Below are 23,206 nucleotides of genomic sequence, written 5' to 3' on the forward strand. Positions count from 1 at the left end.
TTACTCTCGGGGCTCTGACCACTCCAACTTTTAACTGCTGTCCCGGGCTGCTGCTCTGTACTGGGCCTGACAGAGAGGACTTGTCCATTCCACTTTCTACCTTATTCCCCATTCATACAGGGTGGTATGGGAGAGGGCCCCCAAAGAGAAAGAAGAAATGTAGCAGAGGGAGGTAATCAAATAGACCCCTGGCAGCGGTGGAGGTCAATGTCTCCTGGAATGAGGAGAAGGCTTCTAGGTCTACTGTCTTACCCACCAGGCCAAAGGAGAGCCTTTCCTGTAAGGACACACAGGGTAGGCACGACACAATTCACAAAGATAACCATGCAAGGCGGCCCCTGAAGTTGTGCAAGAGGGACCTCCCAGAGGAAGAACAGCACACTAGACAGTCTCCTGTCTACCTCGCCAGGGGCCCAAGAGAAGGAGTGGGGCGGGATCAATGATTTCTCCAGAATCCGCCTGCTGGGACTCAGAGGAGAGAGTTCTGCTTCAGTTTCCATACCTCTGAACTTGTGGATGCTCTCTACCCTGGGCATCTTGGGCTGTGCCTGAAGTCCCTAGGAGTCAGCAACTGTTCCCTAGGGGGGTTTGCAACCAGGTTCTCAGCATAAGCCAGAGGAGGGCCTCTGGGTTGGGCAGTGGGAATGGGAGTTGATTCTGTTGGAGTCATGGTAGGTTATGTCACATTGCCCAAAGCCACAGAGATCAGTCATACCCTGACCCACTGGCACAGCCCCTTCCCTCATTGCCCAGAGTGGATAATTTCTAAAAAAAAATCTCTAAAAAAATAAAAAAAATAGGAAGGGGGGCTCCTCGGTGTCCTTCCCCAACCCATTGGAGCCTATGGAAAAGTCCCAGATACCTTCTCTTAAAGTTAGCTATTAGCCACCCTCCTCTCTCTCCTGTCTTTTTCTTCCCCCTTCCCCTCACACCAGGAGCATTCCTGGATTGGTAGGAGGTGGCTCTTGCGGGGCGGGTAAGAGGAGGATTAGGGAACCCACACCTCAACTGTCCACTTGACTTGTTGGTTGCAGAAAGAGCTGGGCTCCACTGAGGACATCTACCTGGCTTCCCGCAAGGTCAAAGAGCTGTCGGTCATTGATGGCCGGAGGGCCCAAAACTGCATCATCCTTCTTTCCAAGTATGTGCAAAAGAAGGTGGTTGAGTTGGATGCCTGGGGGACAAAGGGGGTGGAGGAACGGAGTGGTGGCAGTCTCGGGCCTCTCCCTCTCTGCTGTCCCCTGGGAGGGGCAGGCATTGATCTGGAACTGTCTCTCGGGAACCTGCCTTGAGCAGCAGTTTGGGGCTCTGCAGGCAGGAAACTGCCCAGTCACGAGGCCCTTGCCCAGCCTGGTCAGCGTCTGGCAGCTGAGTTGCTCTAAGCCCACGGAGGGCCTCGCTTGGCTCAGGCCATGGAGCAGCATGATCTCAGCCCCTAAGCATTTCCCGCGGCTGCAGAACAAACAGGGCAGTATCTGCGCTAACAGCACAGCTTCTGTACGGGGGGCCTCCTGCCTGAGCAGGGTCAGAGGGCACCACCTCCCATACTATTCTTAGTGCTGCCCCAGCCGCCTCTGAGACATCCTCCTCCCTTTCTTCTCACAAGCCCCCAGGCCTCAGTTTCCCCCACTTGATGGTGGAAAGAGTTCTGAATCCCCAGGGTTCCTAATGGGGGTGCATGTGGAGGGGATAGGGAAGGGCTATGGGGGTGTGTGGCTTCTCCCTCTCCCAGACAGCAAGACTGATTGGGACAGCTGTGTGGGAGCTGAGGCGCTGTCAGAAGACTGAGAGCGATTCTGTGTTCTGAGAATGAAGGCAGCAGGAAATTGCCCTCTTAGTGGCTTGCCGATAATCCTGTCCTCCCGTGGAGATGCTGTGCATTTTTTAAGCATGAGGAGGAGGAGAAGGATCAGGAACCCTTTGCCCTGTCCCTTTGGTCTACATTGAAGACATCTCTTTTACTCCCAAATGCCCCTATCAGCTCTGATGGATTATCAAGAGAACAGAGACCCTCACGTCTCTATTTTGACACTAAAATGCTCATTATCAAGTTTGTGGACTGAATCATACTAGTCTAGTCTAAGAAGGCTTTGTAGAGGAGGTGAGGGGGGAATACTATTAAATATATTCCCAAGTCCTGTTAGGGAATGAGGGAAGGCGGAGGTGGTACCTTTTGGAGAAGAAGGTTTGAGGGCTGTCCTGGATTGAGGTGGGGTTTTGCCTTAGGTTGAAGCTTTCTAACGAGGAGATCCGGCAGGCCATCTTGAAGATGGATGAGCAGGAGGACCTTGCTAAGGACATGCTGGAGCAGGTGAGGACCCTCGTGGGAAGGAAGGGGAACTGAACCCAGCGGGCAGCCACGCCCCTTCCCAACAGCCCCCAGGAGGCTGCGATTCTTGGGTCAAGGAGAAATCAGGCTGGAAGAGTTAGGGAGAAGGTTTATAGAAGCCTCCCTGGGCCAGCCTTTCTTGGGGAAAGCTGGAAAAGGCTAAGTGTTCTCCAGGAGTCATTCTCCCATCTGACTCCAAGGCAAAGTCAGATGAGGAAAAGTGACATCTTCCCCAAATCTCTTCCCTCTCAGTTTTTTGGATCCTTTGGGAAACCTAGAAAACACACAAAGAAACATCATCAATTGGACTTCATTACAGTTAAGAACTTCTGTTCATCAAGGGCATGGTTACTGAGTGAAAAGAAGACAAACCTTAGAAGAAGATATTTGCTATACATACCTATAACAAAGATCATATTCAGAACAAAGAACTCTATAAATCAATGAGAAAATGATGAAATCAACTTAAAAATGAGCAAAAGACTTGAAGGGGTGCTTCATGAAAGAGGATTTCCAAATAGACAATAAGAATATGAAAAGGTGTTCAATATGATTAGTTATCAGAGAAATACAGTCAACCACAATAAGGGGGCACCACACACCCACTAGAGTAGCTAAAATTAAAAAGACTGACAATGCCATGTGCTGACGAGGATGTGAAGCAATTGGAATTCTCATTTGGCACAATTATTTTGGAAAACTACTTGGAAGTACACTCTACAGCTAAACATATACCTGCCCTATTGCCTAGTAATCCCACTCTTAGGTATAACTCCAGGGAAATGAGTACAAATACTGACTAAAATAAATACACAAGAATAAAGTTGACCCTTAATAATGTGGGGGCTGGAGGCATTGACCCTCCATGCAGTCAAAAATCCACATGTAACTTTTGACTTCCCAACAACTTAGCCGCTAATTGCCTACTGTTGACCAGAAGCCTTACTGATAAGATAAACAACCAATTAACACATATTTTTATGTTACATGTATTATATGCTGTATTTTTATAACACAGTAAGCTAAAGAAAAGAAAACGTTATTAAGAAACTTATCAGAAGGAAGTCCGGGCACGGTGGCTCATGCCTGTAATCCCAGCACTTTGGGAGGCTGAGGTGGACAAATTACTTGAGGTCAGGAGTTCAAGCCCAGCCTGGCCAGTATGGTGAGACCCCATCTTTACTAAAAATACAAACATTAGCCAGGCGTGATGGTGCATGCCTGTAGTCCCAGCTACTTGGGAGGCTGAGGCAGGAGAATCACTTGAACCCAGGAGGCGGAGGTTGCAGTGAGGTGAGATGGTGCCATTGCACTCCAGCCTGGGCAACAGAGTGAGACTCCATCAAAAAAAAAAAGAAAAAAAATCATTAAAAGATACTGTTCATTGAGTGGAGGTGGATCATCATAAAGGTCTTCATCCTCATTGTCTTCACGCTGAGGAGGAGGAAGAGGAATGGTTGGTCTTGCTGTCTCAGGGATGGCAGAGGCAGAAGAAAATCCACATACAAGTGGTCCTGCACAGTTCAACCCTGTGTTACTCAGGGGCCAACTCTATTTATAGCAACTTTATTTATAAATTCCCCGAACTGTGAACAACCCAACTGTCCATCAATAGGAAAGTGAATAAGTAGACTGTGGTATATTCATACAGTAGAATCCTACTCAGCAATAAATAAACTACCATGACATGGATGAACCTTAGACATTATGCTGGGGAGAAGTCAGACATAAAAGAGAGCATACAGCATGAGTTCAAGGACAGGCAAATCTGGCTAAGGTCCTAGAATTCAGTTGAGAGCCTATATTCACTTGAATGGCTTACTGAAGTGATGAAAAATAACTTTCCTGGGGGATGGAAATGTTCTCTATCTTAATCTGAATGATGATTCAATGGATGGAGATTTGACAAAAATCACTGAACTGCACATTTAAAATGGGTGCATTTTATTTTATGTAGACTATACCTCAAGTTTGTTTAAAAGGAAAGAAAAATCATTGAGCTGTACATTGAAGAATAGTGTACTTTAGGCTAGACGTGGTGGCTCCTACCTATAATCTCAGCACTTTTGGAGGCTGAAGTGAGAGGACTGCTTGAGCTCGGGAGGTAAAGACCAGCCAGGGCTACATAGTGAGGTCCTGTCTTACAAAATAAAAAAATAAAAAAAATTAACCCAGTATGTGCTACATGCCTATATTCCCAGCTACTCAGGACCTGAGGTGGGAGTATTGCTTCAGCCCAGGAGGTCACGGCTGCAGTGAGCTATGATCATACCACTGCATTCTAGCCGGATTGACAGAGTGAGACCCTATTAAAAAAAAAAAAAGAAAGAAAGAAATACTGTATATCAGTTACATCTCAATTTTAAAAAAAGAAAAAAGAATTTCAGAGCTGTGTGCCCTGTCATCCCCTTCAGGCAGATGAAAGAAATCTGTCCACATGAGGGTGCCTCCCTCTTTCAAGGCACCCTCCCCATCTTGACCCAAGTCAGTACAGCTTCTCACACCCTGTACCCCATGTCTGCTGCTCACCAGTTGCTTGTGTGACTTGCGCCTGCTCTTTGCAGCTCCTCAAGTTCATCCCGGAGAAGAGTGACATTGACCTCCTGGAGGAGCACAAGCATGAAATTGAGCGGATGGCCCGTGCTGACCGCTTCCTCTATGAAATGAGCAGGTTGGGGCCATGGGCATGGTGGGGATTCAAGCAGGTGGGGTTCTGGCAGGTGGGGCAGGTGGGGCTCTGCCAAGAGGAAGGGGATGGAGGTGGGCAGGCTTGAGAGGAGACTGGAGCTGGCTCCGGGAGCTGGGGCTGGCCAGGATAGGGGTGGGATACCTCAAGATATGGTTCACCTTGTCTACAGGATTGACCACTACCAGCAGCGACTGCAAGCCCTCTTCTTCAAGAAGAAATTCCAGGAGCGGCTGGCTGAGGCAAAGCCCAAAGTGGAAGGTAGGGCTGAGGGTTGCAGGAGGCTTAGAGTGGAGAGGTATCTGAGAAAGGCAGGGTGGGTGGGAGCCAGTGAATAGGGGCAGAGGGAAACCCCTTTCTTATTCTCAACCCAAAAACAAAAACAAAAAGTCAAAGACAAAATGTAAAATGATGATTATTATAAAAATATGCACTTGCTTATATTAGCACATGCGCCAACCTTGTGACATGTTCCTTATGCCTCAGCATGCAAGCTCTCCAAGGTGGGGCATCTGTTGACATCTGCCCCAGCATGGGATGGAAAGGTAGAAAAGATAATAATAGCCACACCTACAACAGTGCCTGGCTGGGACTGAGCTCATCAGTCTTTACTCTACTTAAGAGGTATTCGGCTCATAGAAGACTTCTGGGCACGTTAGTTTAAGTGTGAGCCATTCAGAAAGTAGGAAATTGCACAAGCTGATTTCTAAAGGCATCTGATTTTCTGAGTCAGGAACACTTCCAATACAGGCCATTTCCAGATGAGAAATTTGTAGTTCAATGAGAACCATGCGCCAAGCACTGTGTGAAGCACTCTGCTTGGTTGGTCCTCATTTGGTCATCACAGCAATCGCACGGGTGGGTGCTATTATTAATTTCCATGTGCCTCCATTCTCTCCTTTCTAAAGTAGGGCTATGTTAATGTCCCGAGGCTGTGACACTGGTGAGTGGTGGAACCAGGGTAGGAATGCTGATGCTGATCTTCAAAATCAGTCCCTTCCCTCTTGTCCCCTAGTACTCCCCAGGGGCTGCCTGTGCTGATGGCAGAGCAGGGAGGGGCGTGGAGTTGTTGGGAGAGGCAGGAGGTCAGGACGGTGGGCAGAGACATGTGGACCCAGGAGGCAATAAGCAGGAGAGGCTGGGAGGCTCATTTGTGGGGAGGACAGGGTCAGCAGAGTGGAGCAAGAAAGCCTGTTTCCAGGATGTTGAGGTTACCAGGCTGGGGGCAGAACAGAGCATGGGCACCCCCTGCTGGACACCAGGGCCAGTCAGTACTCCCTGAGATGCCCAGTCCAGAGAGCAACCCTTCCTGAAATCCACTGAGATGCTTCAGGGATAGTCTATGGATAGGGTGGAGCATGCAGAGCTAAGGCAGACATTTTCTGTAATCAGATCTTGTTCCCCCTCACACTACACACACACACAGCAAGGGACCTGCAGGTGGTAAGCATAGATAATCAATCAAGAGGGAAAGAGAGCAGCAGTGACTCTCTATTTCTAAGGTCTGGCCATATCTCCTGCCCTGGTGATGGGTGAATCCTTATCTTCTTCACAACTTTCTTTCATCCTGCTGCAGACTGCCTTTGGAGCATGCAGCACAAGTAAGGGGTTCAGCCCAAGACATGTGTGCACAACTATTTGTATGTCTTGGGTCAGTGGAACAAATGTGAGCAATTGCCATTTGGAGATTTGGAACCAGAGTAGCTTAGCCACCAGAAAGGTTTAATCTCAGACAGTTTCCTGCTCCCAGGAGCCTAAGAATTAGTCAGTGGAGGCTGGGTGCGGTGGCTGATGCCTATAATCCCAGCACTTTGGGAGGCCAAGGCGGGCGGATCACAAGGTCAGGAGATTGAAGACCACTCTGGCTAACACGGTGAAACCTTGTGTCTACTAAAAAATACAAAAAAATTAGTCGGGCATGGAGGTGGGCACCTGTAGTCCCAGCTATTCAGGAGGCTGAGGCAGGAGAATGGCATGAACCCAGGAGGCGGAGCTGGCAGTGAGCCGACATGGAACCACTGCACTCCAGCCTGGGCAACAGAGCACGACTCCATCTCAAAAAAGAAAAAAAAAAAAGAATTAGTCAGTGGATACTCAGGAAAGAGTCTCCATTTGATATCAAGCTAAGCTGAGTAAGATGTGTTTGGGATAGCAAGATCTGCTGGGGAAAGCTACTCTTCTATAGCTCTGCTCTATAATAATTGCTCTGTATAGCAATGGCTGCTGTCCTTGTATAGACCAGACATAAGTCTCTTTCCTCTAACAGCTAGATAGGAAAGATATGCCTAAAGTTGTGTATTATAGAATCAGATCAGTGTGTGTGACTGTAAGTGGAGAAAAGAGGATTGTGCAAAGATGGGATTCTTATTCTTCCTTCCAGTTCTCCCAGGAAGTATTCCTGGAAGAGCTAAGATTTAGCCTATCCCAGCTAGGTGTGATGAGCTGTTGACACCTGCCCTCCTATCCCCAGCAGGGGCTCTGAGTCCATTTGCCAAAAGCTAGTTCACCAAATTTGACAAATTTACCAGTTCTTCTATGAATATATTCATGAACTTATAATTCTTGAATATATTCTTCTTATGAATATATTTATTGCTGAATATACCACATTTACCGATTCTTATTATAAATACATTCACCGAATATAGTCAAGATGAATATGGTTGCAAATGTAATATTCTTATGAATATATTCATGAATATATTATTCTTGTGAATATATCTAAAATGTCAGAACTGCATCTGGGCGTTTTCCCATTTACACTGATTTCCTTTGAACTCTTGTCATTTTCTGTTTTGCCAACATTTTAGCATTTTTAGGAGGATTCCTTTGCAGATTTTCCAAATGGCATATAAACCTTAGAAAAAACATCCCAACCAATATAAATTGCCAGAAACTTTCCCAAGTATTCTTTTTAAATAAACTATTTTTGAAACATAACATGCATATAGAAAAGTGCACAAATCATAAGAGTCCTACTTGAAGAATTAAAAAAGGGAACCACATGTGTAATCAACACCCAGGTCAAGAAATACAGCTTCCAACCCCCTAGAGCCTTCCTCATGTCCCCCTCCCAAACTTTACCCCCCTCCCTCCTCTCTAAAGGTCAAACCCATCTTGACTGCTAGTTTAGTTTTATCGGTTTTGAACTTTATTTTTTAAATGTTTACCTATTTTCTTTTTGAGACAGGGTCCTGCCCTGTCACCCAGGCTGGAGTGCAGTGGTGTGATCTTGGCTCACTGCAACCTCTGCCTCCTGGGCTCAAGGTATCCTCCCATCTCAGCCTCCCAAGTAGCTGGCACTACAGGCACATGCCACCAGCCTGGCTAATTTTTGTATTTTTGTAGAGATAGGGTTTCACCATGTTGCCTAGGCTGGTCTCAAACTCCTGGGCCCAAGTGATCTGCCCACCTTGGCCTCCCAAAGTGCTGGGATTGTAGGCATGAGCTACCATGCCTGGCCTGTTTTGAACTTTATGTGAAAGGAATGATAGAGTATGAATAATTTTAGGCTGGTGACTTTTGCTCAACATTGTGGTTGTGGGTTGTCCCTGCTGTTACATGTAGCAGTGGGGTATTCATTTTCAGTTCTGCATTTTGTTCCATTATATGAATACACCATAATTTACCCATTCTATTTGGAATTTTAAAAACCTAGAAACAACCCAAATACCCACCAAGAATAATGTGGCTTTTAGGTTATAGAGTATGTACATGTTCAACTTAAAAGCTACTGACAAACCTTACTATTCATTTTTACAACTTTATTTATTTTATTTATTTATTTATTTATTTGAGACGGAGGCTCACTCTGTCGCCCAGGCTGGAGTGCAGTGGTGTGATCTCGGCTCACTGCAACCTCTGTCTCCTGGGTTCAAGCAATTCTCCTGTCTCAGCTTCCCAAGTAACTGGGATTACAGGTGTGCACCACCACGCCTGGCTAATTTTTGTATTTTTAGTAGAGATGGGGTTTCACCGTGTCGCCCAGGTTGGTCTCGAATGCCTGACCTCAGGTGATCTGCCTGCCTCAGCCTCCCAAAGTGCTGGTATAGCTTCTTTTTAACAGTTACTTATTTCTAACTGTGTTCGAAGCTTTCTACAAACTTTTAGCAAAGTCGTTTTCATTTTATCTTCCTAGCAGCATCTTAAAGAATGTTCAGTTTGGCATAAGCCACAGATCACAGGATAATCTGGTCTTTTTGTTGCCACACTGAATATTCAAAAATCATGTTCCGTAACTAGTAGACAAAATCTCAGTTTAGGATTTGTGTCCCCCTTCTGCACACCCACCATAAAGACATCATAGCTGAGGAAGGGCCAGAGCATACACAGCAGAATGAATTATTGAAGTTTTGGTTACTGTTAGCTTAGTTTGTATTTCTGGCAAAGATAACATTTAGAGCATTGGGGGAAAATGGTTAAGATGCCCAAAGGTTGGAAAAATCTTAAAAATGACATTCAACAGGATGTCAAGTAGCTTATTTCATCAAATCTTAGACACTATCAACTGAAAAGCATGCCATTATTTTATAGAACAAAAATAATAGAATATTATAATTGAGAATATGTTATTTAATTGATTTCTTTTTCTTTCCAAAAAACCAATAGAATATAGCATTTCAAGATAGGCAGAAGCAATCCCATAATAGGTAAAATGCTGAAGTTAAGTGCTAGGTTTAGAAAAGTAAAAGTGTCATATTCATGAGTATATTCATGGAAAGAATATCTGAATAATCTTTTTTTCTTTTTTCTTTTTTCTTTTTGATACAGAGTTTCATGCTCTTGCCCAGGCTGGAGTGCAGTGAGGCAATCTTGGCTCACTGCAGCCTCAGCCTCCTGGGTTCAAGGGACTCTTTTGCTTTGGCTTCCCAAGCAGCTGGGATTATAGGCATGCACCACCACACCTGACTAATTTTTTGTATTTTTAGTAGAGACGGGGTTTCACCACGTTGGCCAGGCTGGTCTTGAACTCCTGACTCAAGTGATCTCCCCGCCTCAGCCTCCCAAAGTGCTGGGATTACAGGTGTGAGCCACCACAACCGGCCTTCTTAATAATCTTTAAATACATGTAAGAAAAGATCTTCTGAAATTGTCTTCTTGGGAAGAGCTGGCACGTCCTACAAATGGGGTATCTGGTGAATTGGCCTTGGTGAATGTGTCTGCTTCCCCTGGAGGTGGGTGAATGTGAAATCGATGGGTCTGCTGAGGAGTAGGTATAATCTCTGCCTCACTGAGAGTTGAAGGCATTTGACAGCCCCTTTTCTGAACTTTGCGGTGGCATCTTCCTGGGGTGCAATGAGAACTGCTGCCCTGCCTAGCCCATGCAGGCCTCTGACCTGTGCCTCCTCTCCCAGCCATCCTGTTGGCCTCCCGGGAGCTGGTCCGCAGCAAGCGTCTTAGACAGATGCTAGAGGTCATCCTAGCCATAGGCAACTTCATGAACAAAGGGCAGCGTGGGGGCGCCTACGGGTTCCGGGTGGCCAGCCTCAACAAGATCGCTGACACCAAGTCCAGCATCGACAGGTGAGGACCTCCCTTCCAGGCCACTTCCTTGGCCTCTATCTCACCCTACCCTGGCCTCTCACATCCTCCCTCTATTAGGACGGGAACATCCTAAGACTCATCACCCCTTTCCCTTAACACTCCATCCTCTGACCCTCTGACCCTCGTGCCCAGTTTCCTCTGTCACTTGCCACTGACCTGACTTTCATCCACAGAAACATCTCTCTGCTCCATTACCTGATCATGATCCTGGAGAAGCATTTTCCTGATATTCTGAACATGCCTTCAGAGCTGCAACATCTTCCAGAAGCCGCCAAAGTCAAGTGAGGGTTCTCTCCAAGACTTCCTTCTCCCCATGATGACCCTCATTCTTGTCTTACTTTCCTCTTTTGGGGTCTACTCTGGGCTTGATGATGGCTGGTGTGAGACCTCGGTTCTTGTCTTCTGAGTTCAAAAGAATTTAAACAGACACACAGCAAAGGGGGTTTAGCATAGAACAATGTATTGCAAAAGAAGATATCTTGTGAGTTAGGTGCAGAATAGACAGTACACCCTGAGAGAGAGAGGATTCAGTGTGGGCTGCTTGTAAGGATGAGACAGCCAAGACTGGCACTAGGAAGACTCCCAGTATGGGAGACTTACACGATTATTCATAAAGAGGTGGGAAGAGGTATTGGGAAGCAGGCTCTGAGTGGTCCTCTGGGTGCACATGTGTAGTAGCTGTGTGTGCTTTTTCATACATCGCATGTCTCATTAGCACCTTAAATCTCCACCTAGGGGTGTGTTTTTCTACTATTATATGAGCAAAGGGCCAGTCTGAGGATAGGTAAAATCAAAATGCGCATGCTTTCCAGAGGGGAAAGTCCCTACTGCAGATAGCTTTGCTTGAATGAGCTCAATTACAATGCGAATGCTGAGGTTTATTGTGTTGACTGTATGGGCACCACCACAGCTGCTGTGTTCTGAGAAGTGCTCACTTCCTTGACTACCTATCCTGCCTCAGGCTGAGTAGGAATGGGCCATGTCTCAGGGTCTGCTTCTGGGAAAAACCAAACAAAGACAATTTGCTCTTAAATCCTTATTTCAGAGATGCTTCCAGAAAATACCAGTAGAAGAATGGGGAAGTGAGCCAGAGATAGAAAGAATGCCAGTAACAAACATTATTAAGCCAGTTACCAATCACAGGCAATTGGTGCTTAACCCCATGAGGAATTCTGGGAAACGGTGTGGAATACTTACTTCAGTTTTCCCACCCAAAGGGCAAGGTTGCTGGGGCAATCAGAGAGCATCTCCTCTCAGTAATTGGCTGAGGAGCTCTGCAGGGGCAGGGAATAACTCTCTGGCCACAGGTACAGGTGGAAAGAGCTTGGCCTCAAAAAGAGTGTGCGTACAGTTGGAAGAGTTGGGGCCATGCCCTACAATGGATGGTCCAAGGAAATGTGGGTGGGGCACCAACAGCATCTGCTAGGCAAGATATCAGACACGAACATCTAGGCTGATAGATGTCATCTCCAGGAAAACTAGAAACATAGTGGTAAATGGCTCACTGGTATCGAATGCTATTGCTTGCAGGATCACATAAAGAGCTTATAAGCATTACCTGGTAGTAATAAAAATAAATAGGTCTAAGCCAGAGGCCACAGGTTGGAAATCTTCTGATATTGCAGCATGACATTTCTGACCTGGAAAGATCTATAGAATGCAGGTTTCACCTTGTTAATTTATTGATGCACAGACAGAGGCATGAAGGGGAGGTGCTTTGTCAGGGCCAACATCAATGGCCACACCAGGGCTGGAACCCAAGCTCACCGACTCCCAGGCCACTGTGCTTGGCTCTGCCCTCTCCCTGAACCAGCCTTAGCACCTCAAGGCGGGAGTTGATGGTCCTCATTCCCTTCCCTCTGTGTCTCCTTACAGCCTAGCAGAACTGGAGAAGGAGGTGGGCAACCTCAGGAGGGGCCTGAGAGCGGTGGAGGTGGTGAGTACCTTGTCAATGCCTACCTGGGTGAGGGCTGCTGTCAGCAAACACTGTTCATCACTGCACCCTAAGCTCCTACACAGGGGCAAAAAACAATGGGCACAATGGGTACAGCCTCTAGCACAGGGTCAGCCCTCCCAAAGGATAACTGGATTACTGGGGCTTAAGTTTGAGCCTTTTAAAAGGGGTTACCTAAGACTATACCCATGTTACTGTCCAACTTGGTATCTATTTGGCAGTGGAGTGGAATGAACCATACATCTGACCCATGCCTACATTGGATTCAAGTGCATGGGAAAAAGAATCCTCATCCCTTGACTGCCAGCTAGGGGCAGGAAGCACGCAATGTGCCAGTGGGACCGATGTACCCAGAAGGTTCTTCCTTATGTCTCTCTGCCTGTTTCCTGGGCCAGTGGAGGACCCAGGTCTTTTGTTCCCACCATTCCTGTTCTGATGGCTTCTCGGCTGATACTATCTCTGGCCCTAGCCTTCCAGAAAACACCAGTAGAGGAGTGGGGAAGTGAGCCAGACTGGCCCAGTATGGGGATGTCTCTAAGTCTTGTCCCCCACACCTAGGAAGAAGGGACCCTTTCCGTCTTCACTGAGGAGAGAGGCAGTGGGTAAGGGGAGAATGGACTTTAGAGACAGATTAAGGATGACAAAGAACGTTTTGTTGCCACTACGGTGGGGGAAGATGATTTCCAAATTTACAATTTTATAGTCCTGTTAAGTGCTACTCAAAGTGCAGTACATGGACCAGCAGCTTCTGAATCAGCTGGGAGCTTTAGAAAAATGTCTCTTTAATTTGTGCATGAGTCACCTGGAGTCTTGTAAAGATGAGTCTTGTTAAAATGCAGCTTCTGATCCTGTGGGTCTGAGAGTCTGTATTTCTCATAATTTCCTAGGTGATGCTGCTGGCCCCAGGTCACATGTTGGGTCTCAGTGCTCTAGAGAAAGAAAGATGGCAGGGTGGGCTGGCTGCTAATGTTAGCTCGTAGTCTTTGCCATCCTTAGAACTTTGAGATGCAGGGTGTTCCCTCTTCCAAAGGGCTCAATGTCCTGTGAGTGACGAGGGGAGATGTGGTGACCCCTGCACCCGACTCTCATCTTGGCACCAGTCTAAGCAGCACTTCACCCTCCCTCCTCAGGAGCTGGAGTATCAGAGGCGCCAGGTACGGGAGCCCAGTGACAAGTTTGTCCCTGTCATGAGCGACTTCATCACGGTGTCCAGCTTCAGCTTCTCCGAGCTGGAGGACCAGCTAAATGAGGCCAGGGACAAGGTAAGGGTGCCCCAACCCCCACTGCTTGCCAACCCAGCCTTATCTAAACAAGCTCCTTCACCCGTTCCTACCACAGACAGCCCAGGAGGGACAAACCCAGAGTTACAGAGCTTTGAGAGAAAACCATTTCTTCGCTCTTAACAAGACAAGCAATGATAACCACATACCGCAAAGATCATGGTCCATTTATCAGATATCAGGCACCATGTTAAGTGTTTTAATGATTTGTCACCACCTACCTTATGGGTTTGTTGAAAGGTTATTTCCCACTTGACAGATATGAACGCTAAAATCAGAGATGCTAAGTAACTTGCCCAAGATTGCCCAGCTGTAAGTGATAGAACTGGGTTAGAATCTGACACCACAGCTCAGCAGTGGACATGATTACCATGCCTCTATCTGCTTCTCACACTAACGTGTCCATAGACCTCATGTATGGGGGTCTTATTAAAACATGGATTCTCATTTAGGAGGCCTGGGGTCTGAGATTCTGCATTTCTAACAGGAGGTGAATCTGCTGCTAGTCCATGAAGCACACTTTGAGTAGTGAGATCTTTCTTAGAGGATACTGAGTGAGTTGAATTAACAATGGTAGCTCTCAGTAACTCAGAACAGTGCCTGGCCTATATAAATATAGCCACTGTTTTATAGCCACCAACTCATCTAACCCCCCAACACCACTATGATGTAGATTCTATTATTCCCATTTGACAGTGGAGGAAGCTGAGGCACAGAGGGGTTATTAACATAACTAGAGGATCTTTGAAGTTCTGAGTTCTGCCAGCCTCTTCCTGACCTCAGGAAGGGCTTCCCAAGGTCTATACCCCTGACCTCATGCCTACCCCTTACAGGCCCAGGGGTGGCTGTAAGGTGGACTGAGTGAGCCCAACTCTTTACCTGCCTCTCCTTAGCCTTGTCTCTGATCCTGATGATGATGGGGGTGTCTTCTCACCTCTTCCAGCCCTGCCCCCTGTGCCAACAGTCCCCAGCCTTGCGCTGGGCTCTGCTCTGGCTAGAACCCAGCTAACCTCAGGGGCTGAGCCCAGCATGCTCCACGGCACTCTCCACCAATCCTGTTCTCTCCCTTGACAGTTCGCCAAGGCCTTGATGCACTTCGGGGAGCATGACAGCAAGATGCAGCCAGACGAATTCTTTGGCATCTTTGATACCTTCTTGCAGGCCTTCTCAGAGGCCCGGCAGGATCTAGAGGCCATGAGGAGGAGGAAGGAGGAGGAGGAGCGGCGGGCGCGCATGGAAGCCATGGTGAGGGGCAGTGCCAGGCCTGGGACTGAGGGGAGACGGGTGCTACTTGGGGAGAACACCCCCAAACTGGGGTGTGTGGGAGGAGGGCAGAGACTGAGGAACTGAGGAACTGAGGAACACCATAGGGGTTGGATGTCAGCCCCAGGAGAGAGAAACTTCTTCCCAGCCTGAGGGAAGAGAGTGGTGTGAAGCTGGGGGCCTGTATGTCCTAGGCAGGAAGAAAGTGGGGCCAACAGATACAGGCAGGCAGCATGACCATGGCCTAGGAGTTAGCCCAGGGCTGGGGGGCTGCCCTGGCCTCAGCGCCTCTCCCTGAGAGGGTTCCTATCTCTGGCCCCCCGCCCGCAGCTGAAGGAGCAGAGGGAACGTGAGCGGTGGCAGCGGCAGCGGAAGGTCCTGGCTGCGGGCAGCTCGCTGGAGGAGGGAGGAGAGTTCGATGACCTGGTGTCGGCCCTGCGCTCTGGGGAGGTCTTCGACAAGGACTTATGCAAGCTCAAGCGCAGCCGCAAGCGATCAGGGAGCCAGGCCCTGGAAGTTACCCGGGAGCGGGCAATAAACCGGCTAAATTATTGACCTGGGGAACTAGCCACACAGGAGGCCGGGAGACAGGGACTGGTGAGAATGGGGCTGAGTGGAGGAGGTGGTGATATTTAAACCATTTGGTGCTTGGTTTAGAGCCTTGGGCTGGGTCCTGGGATGGGGGGCTGTGTGTGGCTGGACCAGGTGTCTCCCCACGCTTACCTTAAGGGGCTCCTCTTATCTCCCCTTCACACGATTTCTTCTGTGCCCTGGCCCCAGGGATTATTCTGAGGCTGCCTTGGATGGCCTCAGGCCAGGTAACCCCAGGCTGAAGGGGCCCTGCTCCCCATCCCCTACCATGGGCACCCATGTGCTGGCACAGAACAGTTCCAGATCTAGACTGGAGAGGTCCACAGCCTTGTCCAGAGTTCCTGTGTAGCACGGGGAGCAATGATGGAGGGAGCCCCTGAGAGGGAATCTGGTGAGGGAATCCAGACTCCCTTCTCTCAAGGGGAGGCTCAACAGAACATTGACCTGGGGGCAAACTTTCCTCTTGAATGGGAACAGAGGAGGCATTATATATTCTAGTTAGATCAGCTCTGGTAGGTTCCAGAGAACAGTCAATGTTGGAAGGATGATGCAGGGACCAAAGCCATCAGGACAGAGTAGCAGTGTCTGTTTCCCATGTCACAAGTCCTCTGGCCTCTCCCTGCATGTCTTAAGTATCTTTCCCTTCCTTCTCTACCCTCACCTCCATCCTGTCTACTAATCCACAGTCCTAGAAGACTCACCTTGGGTTTCCACAGCTATGGCTCACTACCAGGTGCTTGATGAATCTGGCGAGGGGCTCAAGACAGACCTCATGCATCACCACACCTCATGCCTTTTGGGCATCTCCCATGTCCCCATCTCCTGGACACCTGGCCATTGTTGTGAAGCCAGACAGTGACCTCAAATGTTGCCTTGGAGTCCCCTATAGCCCCTCAGCAGAGGGCAGCACTTGAATGCTTAGCTCCATCCCATAGTTCTCTACTTCATATAAATTGCTCAGGCCCTCCCACCCCTTCTCTAACACTAGTTTCAAGGCAGAAGCCACAGCAGCCTCTGTCCAGCCTGCAGGTGGCCACTTGGAACCATGTGTCCACTGGCGTTGGGGAGTTGGTTCCTGAGAGGTCTGAGGGCCAGAGCTGCCCTCTACATTAACACGCTGTCTCTAAGGGTGGCCCCTCCTCTCAGGCGTTCGGATGGTGCGAACAGCAGAGCAGGCAAGGGAAACTGGGGAGATGGGGATGGAGGAGGAAGGCTGACATCCTCTGGGGAGCACATCACCTGAAGGTGCCAAGGAGGAAGGCTGAGAGGGGGGCCACCCCATTTCTGGTACCCAATTTGGTTCTTCAGCCCAACTTGCAAGGGGTTCCTTCTGGTCCTCCCATCCACTGCCACCTTCCATTTTGTCCATCTCATGCTGGCCTTGGTGGATGGGATGGCTGTATCTAGACAAAATTTTTCTAAAACTCCATCAAGGCTCTTATTCAATACCACGTTCCGAGTTGGCCTTTCATCTTCTTTGAGACTGGCCCTGCCTAACCTCTACCATCAATCAGCTCTTGGCCCTTCTGCCCTTCCCTGCGTTTCTCACTTTCCAACCTAATCCCTGGCTCAGGGTTATTGCCAGTAGAGACCGGTGAGCTGGGCCTACTCTCAGCTGCCTATCTTCTGCCTTTCACTTGCATCCAACTCCTGGGGCTGGGACTGTAGTAGCTGCGGGGGGGAAGAAACACAGGGTCGGTGAGCCCAGCATGTGCGTTGGTTTGAGGGGGCGGGCGGTGTGTGTGTGTTCTGGTGGGAGGGATCTGAGCAAGTGCAAGCCTGGCTGACACAGGTGTGAAGAGGCCATCCTGGAACCCAGGTGAGGGCAAGATGAAGGCTTCCAGGCAGAACAGCTGCAGAGAGTTTGGCTATATGCATCTGCAGCCCCAAGAGCTCCCACTGCAAGACAAGTGTTGGGGAAGATGGGAGGTTGTGGGTGAGGCCTCTAAAGGTCCTCTCCCAAACTGACCAGGCTGATGTCAACCTAACCCCTTCAGGGGCAGGGAACAGGGGAGGGCTCCACAAGCGTGTCTGGCATTCCCACCCACCATGGAAGACTGGATACGCACCTGGAAACAAAAGGACTATGGAAGCTGTTCAAGACACATTTGATCTTCAGAAAAGCAGAATTTGGTTCAACTGTTGACAGAGGACACAAATACGTTGTTCCAGAGCTCAGCCTTCTCACTCTAAAAGGTATTTTTCTATTTATTTTCTACATCTGGCCACTGGCTCTGGTGCTAGATGCCACTGTAGCCAGATCTCCAACAGTGCCTTGGACCATGGACTCATACTCAACTGAGTAAGAAGGGGCTGGTGCCCAGTCGGGGTGGCTGAGCTGGTCCTTAATATGTTAAATGTTTTAGCCTCTTAATGTTTCTTGGTCTTGCTTTCTTCATGCCCTCCCCACTGCTCCTGCCACCTTTAGATAAGTTTCCCTAGCTAATTTTGTGGCCAATGTAAAATTCGTCATCAACCTAACAAACACAACCTTCTCAGCAGCATTTCTCCCCTGTGATGGAAATAAATAAAGTGTTTAGGGCAGTGGGAGGAGAAAATTCTCCAGGTGAATCGGGAAGGGTCTGTTCCAGCCTCTCCCTACTCCCATCCCATTTCCACCAACTGGGGAACTGTGACTATCTCCCCCGACCTCTACCAGGGATGCCTTCACGCCAAGGCTGTTCTCACCAGCTGCCTCAGATGACAAATGAGGCTAATGGACATAATCTACAGTGTCCTTTTTCACTTGCACCTTTTTTATAAGAATATATTGTAATACTAAAAAATATTAAATTCATACCATCCCTACCCAGTCTGCCTTTAAACTTGTGCCTTCTTCCTATGAGGGGATCTGGGGTGGGCTGAGAGTGTGCTGGAGCCAGCTTGTACCAGCTCTGTGAGAACCAATTGTTTACATTTTCAGAAAAATTTTGCAAGCCATTTGACATACTGGTAGCTTGAAATTATTCAACATGGGAGTATTTATATCACAAATTGTCTTTTCCAGAGAGCTGGTTGTTTGTTAAATATTTGCCAGCACACCTTGGCATAGGGCAGAGGGGAGGCAGGCAGGGGGCACCACTGAGGACTCACTCAAAGAAAGACATCCAAGTTAGAGAGCCCAGCAGGCCAGAACTGTGTGTGTTTGGGATGTGAGAACCAGGAGCCTCTAATTAATTGCCCTCTCTGATCTCTCTAATAGCTGGTAATGCAAGCAATGAGCTTTGAACACCCCTGGCCACCACCTGACAGAAAATTTCCCTTAGATGGTGCATTTCTATGCCCCCTACTCCACTTTATTCTCCCATAGCGGGGCTATACAGAGAATACACCCTTAGGCCTTTCCAGGTCCCTCCTCTTCTTCCCTCAGGGAACTGTGTCTTTTGGGATAGGATTGATGATAGGTGCAGCCTTCCCTGTGAAACTGCAGCAGCTCAGTGCCCTACCCACACAGTGTCTTCATTCTTGCATCTGCAAAGTTGGCATCGTAGCTTTATTTGTGCGCTGTGAGGGTGAAGGCAATCTATCATCAACTCTTCTTTCCCTGATATGCTCCAGAATAAAGAGGGGTGGGTGGAACAGCCGTGAACAGGGCCAGGTGTGGGCTGTGTGGTCCGGCAGGAGTCCTTAGGGCTATGGCCCGTGTGTGCACATCCTGTTTCAGAAGAGGGGGGCCAGAGGAAAAGGGGCCAGCAGGACCGGGCAACTGTTAAGCTGAAAGGCTGCAAGTCTGATGGGACACAGACTTGGGCAGAAGGAGAGATGAAGAAGTCAGGACAGGGCAGGGTTGCGGCTTCACAGACTTAGGGAGGCAGAGCTGCCGGGGAGAAGTTGGGAGGCAGAGCTGCCGGGGAGAAGTTGGGATCCATTCTTCAGGCAAGCTTGTGCTTTGCTCTCCTCAAAGTGGGCTCCTCTGCTTAATGAGCCCTTAATCTCTCCCCAGGAAAGTAGGAGAAGAGAAAACCCAAAATGAGAAGGAAAAGTTCTGGGCTGGACTGTCGGAACCTGGTTGTCTGAAATAGTCCACAAAGAACATGATTGATTTCTCAGTTAGTTATCTGGCATTGCTTGTTGCAGTCCCGCTCCCATGACCTTAGTGTCCTGGAAGGCTTAAGGGCCTGCTGGTATCCTCCCTATAGAAAGGAAGCCCCATTGGTCATTAGAGATCATCTAGCAGCAGGCCTGTTTGTTAGTAGTAGAGCAGGCTGACTTCGGGTTTACTGCTCAAGGTAAACAAACAGTGACTGTGATTAAAGGAACCTGACGTCTTTCCCTCAGCCTACATTGCATCCCAGCTCCAGGCCTGGGTGGGCCATGGGTGAGAAGGGCAGGTGCTAAGCCCGATGGAAGTCCCCCCGCTGACCACCAGTCTTGCTAATGAGCTTGATCTCCTCCAACACGATGTCCCTGCTGACAGCCTTGCACATGTCATACAGGGTGAGGGCGGCCACTGCAGCAGAGGTCAGGGCCTCCATCTCCACCCCGGTGGGGCCCCGAGCCCGGCAAGATGCCTGGATCTTCACGGCATGGCGTGTGCTGTCCAGCTCCAGCTGCACCTGGATGTGGCTCAGGGCCACGTGGTGGCACAGAGGGATCAGCTGGCTGGTCACCTTGGCTGCCTGGACTCCAGCCAGCTGGGCCACCACTAGGGCATCTCCTTTCTTGAGCTGGTTCTGCTGGACAAGCTTGAAGGCTACAGGTCCCAGGAGGACCACGGCTGAAGCCACAGCCACCCGCTCTGTGTCTGGCTTCCTGCCCACATCTACCATAGCTGCCCGTCCTTCCGAGTCCACATGAGTTAGTTGTTCTGAGGTTAGCTGGGGTCCTGAGGGGGCAGCAGAAGCCCAGGAACCTGGGCTAAGGCACTTTGAGTTGGCATCTGAGTCTGCACGGGAAGTGTAGTGTCTCTGAAAGAAGCCAGACCCCAGCCGCTGCTGGGCTAGAGGAGGGGTCTGGGGGACCCTGCATCCTTTCCATAAAGTGGCCACCTGGCTGGAGAAACTCATTCTGGGTCTTAGACCCTGAAAATGGAGGGGGTCCCAGGAGAAAATGCTTGGATTGGCTGGTGGGGAATTGTGGAACATCAAAAATAACTCTGCAAGGCAAGAAGAAAAGAAGAAAGACTAAGTCCAAAAGGCAATTCTTTTTCCCACCTCTACTCCCCAACCCTCTCCCTATCCCACCTCAAGTTCTCTTTCATACCGGGGAAAGAGGAATGAAGAACAAAAAGCATAGTGGGACAAGACAAAGCAGAAGATCCACAGATAGATGGCACCCAGAGTCCAAGGTCACAGCCCTTCTCACCCAGTGATGTACAGGGTAACAGCCCTCCTAGAAACTGCTGTGCCACCGTGGCACAGGGTTCCCTCCACATGAAAACCTTCTCAATTCCCAAGGTCTCTCAAGCAGCACCAAGCTGAGGCCTGGATCACATGACCTCTGAATGTCCCTTCATTTTCTTAAAACTAGAGCTAGGTCTCACTCTAAATTACCAATTACACCTATTTTTATCTTCACATTCTCCATGAAGAGTTAATATAACCACTTAGTTTACAGACAAGATAATAAGGGGAATTTGTGATCTACTTAAATGTTTTTCAAGTCCCCTGAAGCACATGAGAAGCACATACAAACTGACGGGCTAATTCAGATGGTGCAGAGGGCCTAGGGAATCGTGCAGGCTCTTGTTACTCAAAGGGTGGTTGGCTTATGGACCAGCAGCACCAGCAGCACCAGCACCAGCACCACCTGAGAACTCACAAGAGATGCAGAATCCCACCCCAGACCTTCCAAGTCAATCCAAAAGGACAAAATCCCCAGTGATTCACATGCACATGAAATTCTGAGAGGCCCTGTCCTAGGCAACTCTTGGTTGTATGGAAAGCAGACTGGTTACTCAATATCTCTGAAAGTATGAAGCAAATGCTCCCCCAGCTTCCCACTTCGCATCATACTCTAAGCCCCAGACATGTCAATGTCAGAGGGGCAGCCTCCCTTCTGGGGAGTTGCCATCAAGGCCATGAAGGTGCCTCAGCATGGGTCAGGGCCCAACAAGAGGACTTGGATGCTGGGGGTGGGAGGAGAGGAGATGAGAGTCTTCTTCCCAGTGGCGAGCTACCTTTGCTTTCCCGGGCAGCCAGTGGGCAAAGATGGTCCTTGGGCTGTCTCTAGCCTGCCTTCCCCTCTGGGCCACTGAGTTCCCTCTGCTCTAACCTCTAAAGAAAGGATCTTTCCTCTCATCTTTTCTCCCCCGTTTTTTCTTTCCTAGTGGCACAGTTCAGGGGGCTCAGAACTGACTGCGAGCAAAGGGTCAAGGCCTCACCTGCTATAATCTGGGCACCGTGACAGAGGGGCAACAGCCACCCTACAGCTCCTCAGTGACCAGCCCAGCCCCCAGGGGTAGGAGACCACATAAGGACTTAAAACCAGGGGGCTTTTGTTTGAAGCATCCTACACACACAATGATACATCCTATGCAGATGTTCCTGAGAGTTAAGGAATTGGGAAGTTGAGGTCTTGGCCATCATTACCTCATGTTACATGTGAGTAACATTATTAACTTGCTGCCTCAAGATCTGCCCAGCACAGACGTCTGGCCACACATCCACCCGTGGGGGCTCATGGTCCAGATACACCGTGCATGGATCAGTGCGTACTACAGAGGACACCTGTCACATTATCCAAATGGGAGATTTTAGAGCCGAGGAAAAGGCCTCTGTTTTAACCAGGATTTCAATTCTCAGGGAGCCACTAACTTAGTGATCATTAAATCTGGCAGACCATCCCCCTGCTCTGATGTCTGGTGAGACAGAAGGATCATTTCTGTGGCAGGTATAGTAAGGGGGATCATGAACAGTGGGGGAAGAAACAGTAAAACCTTGAAGGTTAAGAAGAGAGGAAGGAGGAATAGAAGAAAAACAAGGATGAGAAATCAGCATGAAATGCAGGAGCTGGGGGTGCCTATGGCACGGCTCCCACCCCACGAGATCCCCAAATGACAAGGGTGAGTGGTTACGTACTGATGGGTCACCCACCGATGAGGATCATGGGCCGGTTCTTCATCTGGGAAATACTGAACATGCCTGGGGTGAGGGAAAGATGGGGAGGGAGAGGAAAGCAGGGGAGGGGGAGAGGGAGAGGAAAGCAGGGGAGGGGGAGGGGGAGAGGGAGAGGGTGGGGAGAGGAGAGTTCACTGAAACAAACGCGCTTGACAGCCCCGAGCACATGCACTCAGCTATATGACAAAAGGCCCCCACATGTGCACTGCGAGGTCACTCAAGGCTGAGCCCAAAGAACAGTCTGTGGACATCAGGACCCTGCCCTCCCTAAACAGAAGGCCACGTGTGGGATGAGAAAGAAGCAATGACACCCCCTTCTTCCCACCTAGTAAAACAGCCCAAGAGAATTTGGGGTCCCCTCTCCTGTGCAGCCTCTGCTATGACTTTTCCCCATGGAAGGAGAAGCATCACTGTACCCTGAGTCCAGAGGGCCAACAGCAGTGAGTGGTAGTGGGGATGATGCTGACTCTCGCCAGCTTCCCCCTAGGTGTTCCTTGGTCA

General features: G+C 49.1%; 2 protein-coding genes and 1 long non-coding RNA gene across 15 annotated transcripts in view; 1 reads left to right on the forward strand and 2 right to left on the reverse strand.

Moving 5' to 3' along the window:
* The window catches only part of DAAM2 (dishevelled associated activator of morphogenesis 2), a 114,267-nt gene extending 95,808 nt beyond the window's left edge, over nt 1-18,459 (forward strand). For all 8 annotated transcript variants that reach the window (XM_016955401.4, XM_054685763.2, XM_016955402.4 and 5 more), the window contains 10 exons: nt 1,035-1,141; nt 2,227-2,311; nt 4,894-5,000; nt 5,188-5,276; nt 10,370-10,538; nt 10,733-10,840; nt 12,435-12,495; nt 13,644-13,775; nt 14,868-15,038; nt 15,387-18,459. In XM_016955401.4, coding sequence (XP_016810890.2) covers nt 1,035-1,141; nt 2,227-2,311; nt 4,894-5,000; nt 5,188-5,276; nt 10,370-10,538; nt 10,733-10,840; nt 12,435-12,495; nt 13,644-13,775; nt 14,868-15,038; nt 15,387-15,611 — 1,254 coding nt within the window. In that variant the 3' untranslated portion in view covers nt 15,612-18,459. The remainder of the gene's footprint in view (nt 1-1,034; nt 1,142-2,226; nt 2,312-4,893; nt 5,001-5,187; nt 5,277-10,369; nt 10,539-10,732; nt 10,841-12,434; nt 12,496-13,643; nt 13,776-14,867; nt 15,039-15,386) is intronic.
* On the reverse strand, nt 2,422-4,935 carry LOC104006832 (uncharacterized). Its single transcript, XR_008548482.2, has 2 exons — nt 4,859-4,935; nt 2,422-2,603 (listed from the first exon to the last, which is right to left on the reverse strand). It is a non-coding gene; the product is annotated as an uncharacterized LOC104006832 (long non-coding RNA).
* Nucleotides 18,460-19,119: 660 nt separating the features above from the next.
* The window catches only part of MOCS1 (molybdenum cofactor synthesis 1), a 29,576-nt gene continuing 25,489 nt past the window's right edge, over nt 19,120-23,206 (reverse strand). For 3 of the 6 annotated variants that reach the window (XM_016955406.4, XM_016955409.3, XM_054685764.2), the window contains 2 exons: nt 22,682-22,729; nt 19,120-20,742 (listed from right to left, as the gene is read on the reverse strand). In XM_016955406.4, coding sequence (XP_016810895.2) covers nt 19,982-20,742; nt 22,682-22,729 — 809 coding nt within the window. In that variant the 3' untranslated portion in view covers nt 19,120-19,981. Of the gene's footprint in view, nt 20,743-22,666; nt 22,730-23,206 lie in introns of all 6 variants that reach the window. The other 3 variants (XM_016955412.4, XM_063812968.1, XM_016955407.4) reach the window with 2 other exon arrangements.

The sequence above is a fragment of the Pan troglodytes genome, chromosome 5, assembly GCF_028858775.2.
Source record: "Pan troglodytes isolate AG18354 chromosome 5, NHGRI_mPanTro3-v2.0_pri, whole genome shotgun sequence".
NCBI classification, from domain to species: domain Eukaryota; kingdom Metazoa; phylum Chordata; class Mammalia; order Primates; family Hominidae; genus Pan; species Pan troglodytes.